This window comes from Silene latifolia, chromosome 3 (assembly GCF_048544455.1).
Source record: "Silene latifolia isolate original U9 population chromosome 3, ASM4854445v1, whole genome shotgun sequence".
NCBI lineage: Eukaryota > Viridiplantae > Streptophyta > Magnoliopsida > Caryophyllales > Caryophyllaceae > Silene > Silene latifolia.
Window position 1 is genome coordinate 13,812,651 of NC_133528.1, and position 16,695 is coordinate 13,829,345.

Below are 16,695 nucleotides of genomic sequence, written 5' to 3' on the forward strand. Positions count from 1 at the left end.
AATTTTTGGTGCAAGTTTTGATGAAGTTGGTGATGGAGTGATGTTGGGAGATGGATTTGATGATATAGTTAGAGGTTTATTGAAGTTTGTTGGTGATTTGAGGGGTGTGGTTGGTGTGGTTGGTGTTCTTGGTGAAGGAGAAGTGTTTTTAAGAGATGGGTATGTCAAAATAATGAGGATGAGAGGATAAGAATCCCGTGCTTTGAAGGCTTAAGCTTAATTCACGGCAGATAATTGCGGAGGCTGCGCTTCCCGCTGGAATGGGTGACTACATCCCAATCCTATGATCTTGCCTTAGTTGATTTTTCTTTTTTCTTTTTCTTCTCTTCTCTTTCTTGACCTTCATAGGTGATGTCCCGGGTCAAGTCACCCTTTATTTCTTCATAGCACGCCTTCCAAGAACACTTTTCCAAGATACTACACTTCAACAAACCGTCAAAAGGCTCCACAATTGATACACATTTTTTTAAGGCACACACTCTAGCCAAAAAAAACGGTAACTTGCGGAATTAAACTATTCTATGAATGCATGTAAGTATTATTCAAAGGGATAGAGTATATATAAAGTTTTGCCGTATATTTAATGTTGATGGCTTGACAAAGTGTCTCTTAGGCCTCAATCTTGGTAAATCAGGTCGGTCCAATGTGAGCTCTTCTTCTCCATGTATTTGAATGCCTTCATGATATACCTTGATTCTTTGCTCATTCATTTTGATTGTATTTCCCGAGCTTAGATTCTCCACTTCCGCCACTCCATGGGAATAAACGTTTCTCACTATATATGGCCTGATCCAACGAGATCTCAACTTTCGTGAAAATAGTTTGAGCCGGTTTTGAAACACGAGAACCTTTTTGCCTTCTTCTAACTCCTATCTACTTACCATTTTATCATGCAAAACCCTTACTTTCTCTATGTAAATAACGAAATTGTCATAGGAATCTAGCCGAATCTCTTCAATCTCTTGAAGTTGCAACTTCTTATGCAAGCCCGCTTTATCAGTGCTTAGATTAAAGGCTTTAACAGCCCAATAGGCCTTGTGTTCCACCTCCACCGGTATATGACATGCCCTTCCATATATTAGTTGATATGAGGACATGCCAATGGGGGTTTTATAAGCGGTCCTATAAGCCCAAAGATCATCATTCAATCGGTGGCTCCAATCTTTGCGGTCTGGGTTTACGATCCTCTCAGGCACACCCTTGATTTCTCGGTTTGAAACCTCCACTTGACCATTAGTTTGGGGATGGTAAGCGGTGGAGATCTTGTTTACAACTCCATATTTCTTAAGGAGACCTTGAATAACTTGGTTGCAAATATGGGTGTCCCGGACACTTTTAATAGCCCTTGGATACCCAAATCTTGAGAAAATGTGCTCTTGAACGAAAGTGGAGGCGGTTTTTTCATCATCATTCCATGTGGTAATTGCTATCCACCTGGACACATAATCTACGGCTAATAAGATATAAAGAAACCCATTTGAATTTGGGAAGGGGCCCATGAAATCAATCCCCCATACATCAAATATCTCACAAAAGAGCATAGGTTGTTGCTTCATCTCTTGTCTTCTTTATATGTTACTACATCGTTGGCACCTAACACTGTAATACTCGCCCTGTTTAAGGGCCCATTGACCGACCGTTTGATCAGAGGAGACCCGTAGCAATGGATATGAGAGAGGATATGAGACTAACTCGACCTAGTAGGGGATACTCGGCCGAGTTGTGGTAATACTCGACCGAGTATGGGTCACTCGGCCGAGTATAAAGATACTCGATTGAGTACTACGTCTGTTAATGCGTTATCATAAAACGCGAAATCGTAAACCTTATTTCATTTTCGATGGTTCCCTTATCTTTCTAACCCTAACCTCTCTCTCTCCTACCTATCACACACCTCTCTACACTTTCTCATCTAGCCTAGACACTAACCCAAGAAGGGGAAATGGTCCATGCTTGGAGTCTTCGAGTCGGGATGTCATCATTTCCTACTTCAGTCCGCGTCGTAAGGTAAGTCGTCGTTTCGTTGCTGTCCTTCAATAGGTCTTTGAGATAGTCTAGTAATAGGATATGGTTACTACTTGTAGGATTCGCCTTGAAGTCTTGTCTGGCTAGTTGTTGGATGCACTTGTACGGATTAGCGATAAGGTAGGGTTTCCCTACTCGGTTTACTGTTTAATTGATTTAAGATACGTGTTGTAATTGCTTGTACGATTGATATTGTGATTGATTGTTGTTGGTGGATTGGAGTATGGTGTTGGTGTTGGTGATGTTCGCGAGGTGCATCCTCGGCTGAGTGGAGTCACTTGCGGGAGTTGCTTCACGCCCTAGTTTCACCCTCTATGGAACCTGCCACAAGAGGGGATGTGCAAATTAATGAACAGGGTTATCGCTCGTTGATGAGCGGGGCTTAGGTGGGTACGGTTGCAGTCTCCCACTGGTAGGACTACACACTTTAGTGTGTAGTTAGTTATGAGATGTGATTTGGAGTTGGAGGTGGATTGTGATCAGTATTTTATCCTATCGTACTTTGTCTTATCTTGTTTACACAGTAAACTGACTCCATGTTGTCTTTTAAAAACTATGCTGATCCATTCGGGGATGGTGAGCAGTTGGTTTAGCAGGTATAGCTAGTCTTGATGGTTGCGAGGCTTGGAAGGAAATCAAGTCATCACGCTACCGAAGTAGATGTCGCCGTGTCTCACATTTAGTAGTTCTTGTGGTTGTCTGTGTTGTATCTTTATCACGCTGTTTAACGATGTAAAATATAAAACTATTTAATATACGTTCTGCTATTGTTATTTGATATACTACCTCGGATAACCGAGATAGAAGCACGTTTATACACTAGGGTGGTCATTGGTAAGGCACCTTACTTGGTGTATGGAGGTGTTACAAAGTGGTATCAGAGCGACGATTTTGGAACCTGAACCAATGAATCAAACGAATGTAGGGTGTCAAATTAAAATGAACCTGGTGTATGTGTGTTGGGAGCCCCTTATGTCGCATATGCTTGAAGTTGAGATCATCGAACTTGATGAGTCCTTATCTAATACCGAGGTTCCTAAAGAGATCTTAGACCGCAAAGTACGCAAGACAAGGAATGGTGAGACCGTCTTACTCAAAGTGCTTTCGTCTAATAATAATTTGGAAGAGTCCACATGGGAACCCGAGGAGGCTATGCGAGAGCGTTTTCGCACCCTTTTTGAGCTGGTATGTTTGGTTATGGGGACGTAACTGTTGTCTTTTTAAGGGGTAAAAGATAGCCACATGTTTGTTTTTGAGTTAGTCTGGGTCGGTTTAACGATGTTCTGTGATGTTTTGTGTTAGTTTAGCTATGTTTGGGTCGTCTGGTTGGTTGTGTTGGGAGTTTTATTGGTCTTGTTTTGTGTGTATAGTGTGAACCTTGGGGACGAAGTTCTTTTTAAGGAGGGAAGACTGTAATACTACGTATTTCCTAAGCTTGTACTCGGCCGAGTATGGCCTGGTCGGCCGAGTATGGGGTGTCGTGTATTCTGGACAGTTTACTGCCCAGGAATACTCGGCTGAGTATGTGGAATACTCGACCGAGTAGAGGGTACTCGGCCGAGTATACTCTATACTCGACTGAGTATCCGGTCTGACGGGTGTTATTTTCGCGGTTTGATTTAGAGATGATTAGAGTTATATAAGACGCGTTAATCAGTTTCTAATCACTTTTTACAAAGACTAAAAATTTCAACGAAGCTCTATTCCTCTCTAAATCCCTCCCTAGTGCGTGATTGCTAGCAAGTTTCTTCATCTTTTATTGTATCGCCGGTGTCGGTAAGTCCTTGATTTCGTTGTTAGTTCTTTGATTATCTTTTAGGGTTTGCCTTGATTTATGAATTGGGTGAAAAAGGGTGTTGCATATGGTAACTGGAGTTTATGTGATTGTTGTTAGGTGATGAATTCGTAGAGGAGCCATTCTAGATTGCTTTGCTTATGTCTCTTTGCAGTTACGCTAAAGTAGGGTTTCCCTACTGTGTTACCGTTAATTGATTTAAGATTATGTTGGTATTGGTGTGGTTGTTGTGATGGTTGTTGAGTGGAGTCACTTCCGGGAGTGGCTTCACGCTTTAGTTTCGCCCTCTGTGGAACTCGCCATAGAAGAGGATGTGCACATTAATGAACAGGGTTATCGCTCGTTGATGAGCGAGGCTTAGATGGGGATTGGTTGCGGTCCCCCACTGGTGGCGAGGATTACCCGTTGCGATGGTTAATCTGGCAGGGCTACACACTTCGGTGTGTTGTCGGTTACTATATGAGATCGAGAGTTTGGAGGTGGATGATGATCAGCTGGTTGCCTTTTTGTACTTGTCTTACTTTGATTATACAGTAACTGACCCCGTTGTTGTTTTGTAAAATCTGTGGTGATCCATTCGGGGATGGTGAGCAGATTGTGACACGTGATGAAGTTCACTAGCTATGGGGCAGTCATAGGGAGTCATCACTCGAGTCTAGCTTCCGTCGTCAAGAGACTTAGCTTTCATTGCTAGTTGTCAAACTTTCATAAGTGTACATTGGTTTTGGATTTTTGAGAGTATGTAAACTTTAATCTTTTATACTTTAATAATTGTGTTTGGATTGTTAACTTTGATATACTAACCTCGGGCAAACGAGATGGTGATGGTCTGTCATGTGAGGGTGGTCCTGGTAAGGCACCTTGGTATGTGGGGGTGTCACAAAACTGACGGCGCCAACAACAACAATTACATAAGGATTATAAGTGCGGTTACCGTTCTAGTGATCGGAATCAACAAACGTACGGGTTGGCTGCAGTTAAAGAAAAAGGTTGAAGACATGAAGTAGTTGAATCTGGTAGTGCAAATGAGACTGAGCTTGAGCCACAACAGCGACATTAAAGGTGAGACAGGGTTGTACCGCTCTTGGGGAACAAAGGTGAACCGCTGATGGGGAGTGGAATAAAACAAAGGGAGGGGAATCATTCCACCGGAGATGAGGAAAGAAACCGCCTCATCTCCGGCGGACGACCGATCGTATAGAGGAGCGCAAGTGCCGGGCGGTGGTGGTTGGATGTGGTGGATCAGATTAGGTTATATTTGGGGGGTTTTTAATTTTGGGGTTTTTTGTCTTTCTGCGATTTTTCGTTTCCTTAAAAATAATACTTAGGCCCTGTTCTTTTTGACTGAAATTGTCTGAACTGAACTGAACCGAACTGAACTGAATTGAACTAGACTTAATGGAGCTGAACTGAACTGGACTGAACTGAACTTATCTCAACTGAAATAATAATAAAAAGATTATACTAATACTAATAATAACATCAATACTAATAATAATAATAATAATAATAATAATAATAATAATAAATATTATAATAACAATAATACCAATACAAATAATAAATATTATAGTAATATTATTCATTAATAATAATATATTAATATAATCTAATAATAGTAATCTAATAAGATGTATAAAATATAAAATAGTAATATAATAATAATATATTAGTAATATAAAAGATAACATTATTAATAATAATATAATTTATTAATACTAATAAATAAAAAATAAATAATTTAATAATAATAATAGTAATAATAATGTTATGAATAATATTAATAATATTAAATATATTAATAAAATAATAAATATAATAATATAAACAATACGAATTAATTATAAATAAATATAATAGTAATATAATAAATAATAAAATAATAATAATAATAATAAGAAGAAGAAGAAGAATAGTAAATAAATTAATATAATAATAATGATATTAATAAGAATATAAAATAAGAATAATAATATTAATGTCGAAATAAACTAATATAAACTGAACTAAACTGAATTTATTAGAATTGAAATTAATTTCAAAAGATGATGGTCTTAATTATGAGAAATAAGAGATATAATTGAGGTTAGATGTTAGCCGCCTACAACCAAGCATTTTGATCCCGTGCCCTCACTTCACAATCACCTACACGGTGGCTTATTAATATTAACCCATACGACAGAGTTATCCTACCCCTCCATTAATGTCCCAAACATAGACCAACACCAACATGTTGTTTAACTCACGTCTCAACAACACCATCAAGGCACCCACCATTACACGTCCTTACTTGGGTCTTAATGATTCAACTCCTGTTTCGTTCTTGTTTTAAACGAGGCCACCCCTATCAACCTGACACTTTTTCACTGTTTGCTAACACAGTAGGCCCTCCATATTTGTGTTTTTAGATATTGTTAGAATAGATATTTCCTAATTTGATTATACGCATGGCTATTTTAATTGACATATTATTTCCAGACGATCATTAATTTAAGTTTGAAAGGTACACGCTGCGGTTATTTGGAGACTTTTAACTGTTATATATACTCAATTTGCGTTAATCGTTCATTTTATTTCTGGTAAAAATACCCATCTCGACATCTCATCTATCGTACTTGTTTAATAGGAAGTTGTAATTTTATTTTTAATAATGTTGTACGAATCTACGACTTCGAGTCTGGGAGTCGTACTATTTGTATGTAAACAATCTATCTTTACTACTGTCAAAAAAAAAAAAAAAACCAAAAACGTGACTAGATAAATAAGACGGACATAATACCTCTTTTAACACGAGAATGTAAGTTAGATTAGTAACAATGGCTAAGTGATCAAGAAATGTTATCGAATTAAATACTTTACATAAGTAAGTTTTTCGAGAGAGCGTCTATCACTACATTAATGAGGGACAAGCAATAACTATAATAAAAACAAGTTAAAAATAAAAAAGATAAAAATAAAATAAAATAAAAATGATAACTACCTATTATGAGAGAGGTCTCTCACTAACATTAATGAGAGACCGTCTCTCTTCTGAATATGTGAACATTTTATTAGATTTTTAGGACAAACTTAAATTAATAATGGATAGAACAATATTATACGCGAATAATATTATACAATATCTACATAATATCGTATTTTAGCTAATTATTGTATATATCTTCTAATTGCCATAATTGTGTGATATTATTAGATAAATATTGTAGGGTGTGCTTTGCATAAATATGTTTTAATTATTATGCAAATCATCAATAATACACAAAACTTCTCCATGTTTGTTTCATTTTTTCTAGTTCTTCTTGGCATCAGAGTAATTCGATCCTGGGCAAATTTTCCAAAAAATCAAAACCGTTTTCTTTCTCAAAAACGTCAAGTCATGGTTGGAGTAGGTGGCGATTGAAAGAAGAGCAACGGAGGCAAGGGAATCAAACAAATTGCCCTGTCGTCGCCATTGTATATCTACATGTTAAGATTACAAGAAGTCTTTAGATTTACAAGAAGTCTTTGGCATATCTCCAGGTAGACTTTGGACAATTTACTAGAAGTCCATTCATTGTATTCATTGCATTTGGCTTGTCATCCCTTGTATAAATAGGTTGCTTATGCTAATGAAATAAACAAACTTCCCCTTTCAATCATTATTATCATGGTATCAGGTTTCCAGGTTACCTAAAACCAAAAAAAAAAAAAATATACAACCAAACTCATCCAAACACGAAGATCCTCAACACTGTTCGTATGGCTGGCGATGACCTACCCGAGCCACCGAAGCTCGATTTCTTTAACCCTTACTTCCTTGGCTCCAATGATACTCCTAATCTTAAAATCACCAATGTCGTACTCCGTCGTGATAATTACGATTCCTGGAAAAACTCAATGACGCGATCCTTGAAATCTCGTCGCAAATTCGGTTTTATCGATGGGTCTATCACCAAACCCACCGATCAATTCGGACTTGACAATTGGGTGGTGGTTAATTGCACCCTTTGTCAATGGATTATGAACACTATCGATCCTTCACTGTTGGACAGCATCTCCTACGCCGAGGTGGCCTCGGTTTATTGGGCCGAATTGGCAAATACTTTCTCGGTTGTTGACGGGACCAAGATACACAACTTAAAAACTCAGTTACATGAATGCAAACAAACAAAAGGTATGGATGTTTCCACATATTTTGGCAAACTTAAATCTCTATGGGATTCAATTGTGGTGCACGAACCGCCGTTTGATTACAAATGCGGAAAATGTGAATGTACCATTAATCAGGCTGCAATTCAAAGGCTCGATAATGAGCGACTACATCAATTTTTTATGGGACATGATCCCATTTTATATGCCAATGTTCGTTCTCAACAATTCCAACTCGATCCTCTTCCGTCTCTCAATCGGGCTTACCAAGTTATTTTGCAAGAGGAGCGCCTTCGTGCTCCTGCCGCCACTCGTGTTGATGCCTCAGAGGTGATGGCTTTTGCTATACCGGGAGATTCTCGGTCTTCGGTTGATTGGTACTCTTTGCGTGACAGAGCGTGGAGAGAGGCGACAAATTTTCTGCTCTTACTGTGATACTCGTGGTCATGAACAAAATACTTGCTATATTAAGAGTCAACGCTTTCCGGATTGGTGGGGTGATCGGCCTCGTACCTTAGTTGAACTCTGCCGTGCTCGTGATGCTCTTTCCCATGGTTTTGGACCTGGTTCGGGGGGGCAGGTTCGAGCGCTGCCCTTGGTCGTAAGGGTGCTCCTGATGATATGCTCCTTCGGTGCAAGCAAACTTGGTGACAACAAATGTTTCTACAAACACTATTAATGTGTCTGATCGCTTAAGTGGTATGTCTTCTTGGATCATCGACACAGGTGCTTCCAATCATGTCACGGGCAATTTGACGTATTTGGATCCACCACGTAAGATTCCTTCACGAACAGTTGGTCTTCCTAATGGGCAGCGAGTCGTTTCTACCATTATGGGTTCGATGTTCATAAATAAATCGCTTATTCTTCATGATGTTTTATATGTTCCTAGCTTAACTTGAAACCTGCTCTCCGTCTCGCAACTTACCGCTTCGGATAATTATTTTTTCGAGTTTGCTAAAAATTCTTGTATTATACAGGCCCATTCTACGAGGACGACGATTGGAGTAGGTGAGCTGCAGGATGGTTTCTATTGGATTTGTGCTGGTGTTAAAGAACTTGTGGTGCATTCCGTATGTGATAGAACCTCCATTGCTCTCTAGCATCGGCGACTAGGTCATCCGTCTAATAAAGCTTTCAAAGCTATTTCTTTTGCTCATAGTCTTAATTTTAATAAATTCTCTGTTTGTGAGACATGTCATTATGCAAAACAACATCGAGCTCAATTTACTTTAAATAATAAACGTGCTTCCGACATATTTGAATTGATTCACTATGATATTTGGGGACCTTATCGTATTGTCTCTTCGGATCCTCTGGTGCAAAATATTTTCTTACCATAGTGGACGATTTTTTACGGGCCATCTGGATTTCTTTATTGCTTGATAAGACTGAAGTCACCAATATGCTTATGAGTTTTTTATCCATGGTTGACAAGCAGTTTTACAAGTCTGTCCAATTTGTTCAAAGTGACAATGGTAATGAGTTCAACAATATGGCTGACTATTTTTTCCACCACGGAATTCATTTTCAAACTTCTTGTGTTGGCACGCCTCAACAAAACGGCCGTGTTGAACGCAAGCACCGTCACATTTTAAATGTTGCCCGTGCTCTGCCGTTTCAGGCTGATTTGCCTAAGTCCTTTTGGGGGAAATGTGTTCTCACTGCCGCTTATTTAATAATTCGTACTCCCACCGCTATTCTTCACTACAAAATCCCCTATGAATGTCTTTATGGTGTTTCCCCGTCCTATGCAAATTTGCGTGTTTTTGGTTGTTTGTGCTTTGCACACAACCAAAATACGTGTGGCGACAGGTTTGAAAATAGGGGTCGGAAGTGCATTTTTGTCGGATATCCACATAACAAAAAAGGTTGGAAATTATATGATATTGAGCGGGAATCCTATTTCGTTTCCCGTGATGTTGTGTTCCATGAAACGGTTTTTCCTTTTGCCACTTCCACACCCTCCGCCCCTGAACCCGAGCTTGCTTTAGATACTCCTTTCAATGGGACCCCTACCACCAATATGACGACTTCTACGGGTCATCCTTCTTTCGTCGAGCACTCGGAGGTGTCTCCCCCGAAAACACTGACACCACCGGGTCTGCCCTTATTGAGTGGGGGCGTACTTCTGATGAGGATCTTGTCTTGTAAGATGACAGTACGGCTGACCTCGGCTGGGGTCGACGACAAAAGTTTCCTAATTCGCATCTTCGTGTATATGTTCTTGGCACCGCACAATCTCCTTCCTCCTCGGGCTCACCTAGTCCAGATTCGTCGCCCTCAGGTACTCCTTATTCCTTAGCCAATTACATTGATTCACATTCTTTTTCTTCAAAACATCGGGATTTTCTTCCAGCAATTTCAGGGAACGACGAGCCTCCCTCTTTCAAAGAGGCTATCCGAGATAAAAAAAAAATGGTGTGCCGTTATGGATGCTGAAATTGATGCCCTTGAACGAAATGACACATGGGAATTGACCGAACTTCCTTCTGATAAAAAGTTGTTTGGTGCCATTGGGTGTACAGCATTAAATACAAAGCTGACAGCACCATTGAACGATATAAATCCCATCTCGTTGTCTTTGATAATCATCAAGTCGAAGATCTTGATTATGGGGAAACTTTTGCTCCCGTGGCCAAAATGTTCACTATTCGTGCTTTCTTGACCGTCGCTGCTATGAACAAATGGGAATTGCACCAAATCCTTGTATGGTCTCCGTCAAGCACCTCGGTGTTGGTTTGCTAAACTTGTCGCTGCACTCCGGGAATATGGCTTTCGTCAGTCTTACTCCGACTATTCCCTATTTTCTTTTTCACAACATGTCGTGCGTCTGTTTGTTCTCATTTATGTTGATGACCTCGTCATTGCCGGTAATAATTCCTCTGCCATTTCTGCTTTCAAGTCATATTTGGGCAACTGTTTTCATGTGAAGGATTTAGGTCCTCTAAAATATTTTCTTGGGCTTGAAGTTGCTCGTAGTACCGAAGGGATATATCTTAGCCAACGAAAATATGCTCTTAACATTATTTCTGAGACCGGTTTGCTCGGAGTCAAACCTGCCGTCACACCTATTGAGCAAAACCATAAGCTCAGCTTAGCTACTGGTCCTATCTTGGAGAATATTGACTCATATAGTCGTCTTGTCGGTCACCTTGTTTACCTCGCGATTACCCGACCCGATTTGTCATATGCGGTACATATTCTCTCTCGTTTTCTGAGTCAACCGCGATAAGAGCACCTTGATGCCGCTCTCTGCGTGGTACGATATATAAAGGGCAGTCCGGGCCAAGGAATTCTGTTGCGTTCTGATGGGGACTTCTCGATCACAGGTTGGTGTGACTCGGACTACGCGCGGGTTGTCCTATGACACGTTGATCTACTACTGGTTGGTTTGTGTTTCTTGGAGGTTCGCCTATCTCTTGGAAAGCTAAAAAATAGACTAATGTGTCTCTTTCCTCCGCTGAAGCTGAATATCGGTCCATGGCCGTCGTTATCTGTGAATTAAAATGGTTGAAAGGTCTTCTGGTCTTTTTGGGTGTTCATTTTCCTTTGCCTATGAATCTTTTTTGTGATAATCAATCCGCCATACATCTTGCCTGGAACCCGGTCTTTCTCGAGCGCACCAAACACATTGAAATTGATTGTCATTTTGTTAGTGATGCTATAACGGAAGGCTTAATTACTCCCGTCCATGTCTTGTCTTCCGAGCAACTTGCCGATCGTTTTACCAAGGCGTTAGGTGTCCCTGAATTCTCTTATGTACTCCGCAAGCTGGGCATTCTCGACCTTCATGCTCCAGCTTGGGGAGGGGGGGGGAGGGGGGGGAGGTGTTAGGATTACAAGAAGTCCTTTAGATTTACAAGAAGTATTTGGCATATTTCCAAGTAGTCTTTGGACAATTTACAAGAAGTCCATTCATTGTATTCATTGCATTTGCCTTGTCATCCCTTGTATAAATAGGTTGCTTATGCTAATGAAATAAACAGACTTCCCCTTTCAATCATTCTTATCACTACATCCATCAGATAGTCTGAGTTTAACGTTAACTCAAATGATTTTCAATAACGAAGATTATGAGCTTTGGACAGATGCAGTCCAGAACGGTCTCAACGCCAAAAATAAATTGGGGTTCGTCGAGGAAATTGTGAAAAAGTCGGTTGTCAATGAAGGAGAAGAGGAGAGTCTTTAAAACGGTCGCATGGGAGTCAGTATAATGCCATGGTAAAAGCATGGTTAAGGAATGTCATCGAGCCCAGACGCCGTCCATGCATCCCCATTCAAGGAACGGTGACAGAGATTTGGAAAGAACTAAAGGACATTTCTCAGCTGGTAATGCACCTCGTTTATATCAGTTGAAAAACGAGTCGAATGAATGCAAACAAAGCAAGAATCAATCGATCGTTGAGTACTGCGTACACTCGACGGAAGGCCATATGGGATGAGTTAGGAATCTATAGCTAGCCATGTCCCTCAATGCACCACCTGTGGTGTGGCTGCGGCTTTGGATAAGAAACGAGAGGAGGAGAAAGTCCATCAGTTTTTTATTGGACTCGACACGAGCCTTTTAGGACACCTTCGTACAAATTATTTGTTAATGGAAGATGATATAGCGTCCCTTAGCAGAGCTTATGCGCTTTTACTGAGAGAAGAAAGGCATAGAGCCGTGATAAAGACCAAAGAGGAAATTAATGATGCAACCATGGTGGCTCGAACGACCAGTGGAGAAGATAGAGTACGCGAAATTGGCTCGAGCAAGGAATGAGGGAAACTGATCCGATACGTTGCACGTACTGCACCAAGTACTATCATACGGAAGAGAATTGTTGGGAGAAATATCCCGAGAAATTTCCTAATATAGGCCGAGGTCGCGGACATCGAGGACGTCGTGGATACGGACGTGGAGGCCGAGGACAAAGGAACACGTTCCAGGTGGCCAACGCAACATCATCAACTGAAACAGAGTTGCATAAGCAGGCGCTCACACAGAAGAGGTAGCTTATTTATATGTACTATCATTCATTTAAGTATACACGCTAATTATCAGTTATATGTGCTATCCAGTATTTAATGCCAATAATTTGTTGTATGTTGAGATATGTCGGGATATCGACCGAAAAGTTTTCTTGGCAACAAATCTTTTGATTTTTTTATTCAAGAGAATTCTTGTTTGTTTATGTCGGGAAATTATCAACAATTTCATTCTCACTAGCAGAGAAAATAATGATCGATAAGGGAACCTTAGAATTAGACTAACTACAACCGATAATTAGGACTGAGTAAAAAAATCCGATATGATGTATTTTTTTAAAAATGGATATCAGATCCGGTTTTTTCCCTTGTCCTCCGATCCAATTTTTTCCCTCGTTTTTCCGATTCGGTATCCAATTTTAAAAAAAAATCATTTTAAAAACCGGATCGGATATCCAATTTAAATTTTCTGTCGAGATGATTTCATTTGCTTAATAGTATGATGTATTTTTTTAAATCTAACTTTAAGCTATTGTAAATTAATGCTTATCATGTAAACTTTGCGGTTTTAAGACTTGTTAATTATAGCAGAAATGAAATGAATTATCTTTTTGAGACAGACAAAATTAGATTGAGGTACATTAAAAAAATCGGATCGGATCCGGTTTTCAAAATCTGATTATCCAGATTTTCGGATTCCGGATATCCGAATTATTCGGACTAGATCTGGATCACTAAAATTCATAATTTTAAAACTGTATATCCGATCCGGTTTTGAAATATGGATCGGATATCCGATTTTACTCAGCCCTAGTGATAATGCATGAGAGTGTTCAAGGTCAAATACAAGACATAAATCTCCAAATAAAGAAGATGTGAATCCACTAATCAAATTGCCTAGAATCTACCTTGCTTAATTATGTTTTGAGATATGATGTTATGAGAATCATGGCTTATGCCACCCATATATTTTAGATATTATTATTCTAGATATTTATTAATTTGATTACACGCATTACTAAGCTATAAAACTATATTAAAAGGGTAACCTTAAAAGGCCACTTAGACAAAGCTACATAGGCGAAGAAAAAGCCACGCGTGCATTACGAATGCCACATCTATAAATCTATATAATCTATACTATATAGTTAAAAGGCAACTTAATACATTTAATTTTTTGGCCATGTAGGATTATCATAATTAAATTCTATTAATTTATATTGTTAATATTAAGGATAATTTAATAAATTTATTAAAATTCATTATAAAGTTTAGTAATATTTTTGTATGTGAAAACCATAAGATCGTGATTTAAATTATAAAAATAAATTAAGAATTTAGTCTCATTATTTAAATCATTCAATTTGTTCATCTAACTCCTCCTTAACCATAAATACAGTAGCTAAAAGGTCTTATATAGTAAATAAAAAATCTAATAATTTGGATTATAAAGATACTAATATCTACAAATTTATAAATATAATTAAAAGGAAAACCAAAATATCTATCATCATCAATATGTCATATTTTATCTATATAGTTAAAAGGCAACTTAATACAATTAAATTTTTTTGCCATGTAGGATTATCATAATTAAATTCTATTAATTTATATTGTTAATATTAAGGCTACTTTAATAAATTTATTAAAACTCATTATAAGATTTAGTAATATTTATTTTAGTGTGGAAACCATAAGATCATGATTTAAATTATAAAAATAAATTAAGAATTTAGTCTCATCATTTAATAATAATAATAATAATAATAAATGATAATAATGATAACAAGACTTTCTCTCTCTAAGCCGGTATAGAGAGATTTTTCTCCCAAGAAAGCGTCGTCATTGTTGCGTCTTCTTCCTTCACCATGGCTAGGGGGAAGGGTCGGCCCCCAAAATCAAGGTTACCTTTAGACTCCTCTCATGATCGCGATTCTCCTGGTACTGTTCTCTCCCCTGTTTGCACCACTTCTTCGGTAGGTCGTTCTTCGCGCAGTCATCGCACAGTGAATGAGGTGATTGTTCGTTCCCTTCCTACTCCTAATTCTCCTTCTATTGTTCCCGTTTCTTCTTCTTCGTCTCCAATTGTGTCTAATTCTTCGATTTCGCGTATTAATACTACTGGACCAAATGTGTCTTGTGCTCCTAAAACAGGGGAAGCCATGGCTTCTCCTGTGATTACTTCTCCTGTTGTGGAGGTTCCTAAGGTAGGGGACGTGAGTGTGGACCCTATTGTCAACCCTGTTCCTACGGTTACTGGTGTCGTTAATGGCGATAAAGTAGCAACTACTTTCTCTTCTGGGAAAAATTGGGCGGATGTGACTAAGGGTAAGGCTAGCAAGGGGATGAGTCTCTTCTTTGATGAAGAAAGTGCTAAATCCTCTGAAATTGACATACGCTTGGAAGAAGTAAAAGATGAGCTGGTCAAATGGAAGTATACCTTAATGGGAAATATCTTGGGTGCTAAACCTACTGTGAAACAGGTTACTGATTTTGTCCAAAAACATTGGACTCATGGGTCCCTTCCCCTTGTGCAATATTTCAAAAAAGGCTGGTTCAGCTTCAAGTTTGATAGTGAGGAAGCCATGAATGCTGTTTTGAACAAGGGTCCTTGGAAATTAGGGTCTAATTCTATAGTTTTGAAGCAATGGACTCCATATTTCTCATGTATCATGGAGAGTGTGGCCATTGTTCCCATATGGATCTTATTCCCTGATCTTGATCCTTACCTTTGGACTGATTCTGTCTTAAGCAAAATGGCTAGCAAAGTTGGGAAACCTTTATTTGCTGACTACATGCCATGCTAGGTTGTCCTTTGCCAGGGTCCTAGTTGAGGCAGATGTGTCCAAAGAGTTACCTGATCAGGTGGTTATCAATGCTCCTTTTATTGGGCAGTCCACTCAGAGGATTGTTTATGAATGGCTCCCTTATTACTGCAAAACTTGTCACAAATTGGGTCACTTAGAAGCTTCTTGTAAGTTGAATAGGCCTGTTGTGGAGAAGGATAAGGTCACTCAGGCTCCTGAACCTGTTGCTACCCCTAAGGTGGCCCCAGCTAAAGGGAGTAAGCAGGTTTATAGGCCTATCCCAGCTGCTGCTCCTAGGGTTGCTCCCCCTGATAAGGTAGTTACCTCAGAATTCCATGAGCTAGGTGGTACCATAGCATCCTCTGGTGAAGAGTCCTTAGCTTTGTCTGGTCAGGTGGACTCAGAATACCTGAGGCTAGGTTCTCCTGACCTGGGAAAGTCTAAGTCTCCTTCTCCTAGGAAAGCTGTAATGCACTCAGGAAGCCATGTGCTAGGGTTTACTCCTTGTCAGGGAAGGCACAGCCCTAAGAATGGTAGTGTTGCTGTCCAGGATAGGCATGTCCTCCCTGCTGAGGACCTTGTCTCCCCTAACAAGTATTCTGTTTTGGTGACTCATATGGCTGATACCCAACTAGTGGAGGATCCTCCTGATTTACCCCCTCAATGATTTTATCTACTTGGAATATTCGTGGGTTCAATAAAATGACAAAGCATTTAGAGGTGGTCAAGTTTCTGAAAAACACAAAAATAGATGTCCTTGGGTTGCTTGAAACTAGGGTTAAGCATAATAAGTCTACTAGGATCTTGCATAATAAATTTGGTGGTTATCATCACTACTGTAACTACAGTTGTCATCACAATGGTAGGATATGGCTTCTTTGGAACCCTTCCACTGTGCATTTGTCTATTATCCAGGCTGAGTCACAGGTTGTGCATTGCTTTGTCCATCATTTGGTTTCTGGAAGGAAA

General features: G+C 39.2%; 1 protein-coding gene across 1 annotated transcript; it reads left to right on the forward strand.

Moving 5' to 3' along the window:
* Positions 1-7,696: 7,696 nt before the first annotated feature.
* Positions 7,697-12,140, forward strand: LOC141648704 (uncharacterized). Its single transcript, XM_074457425.1, has 8 exons — positions 7,697-8,325; positions 8,646-8,823; positions 8,929-9,021; positions 9,390-9,586; positions 10,477-10,687; positions 10,884-11,144; positions 11,226-11,280; positions 12,022-12,140. Exons 1-8 carry the CDS (start codon positions 7,697-7,699, stop codon positions 12,138-12,140), a joined length of 1,743 nt encoding a protein of 580 aa, XP_074313526.1.
* The last annotated feature ends 4,555 nt before the right edge of the window (positions 12,141-16,695 follow it).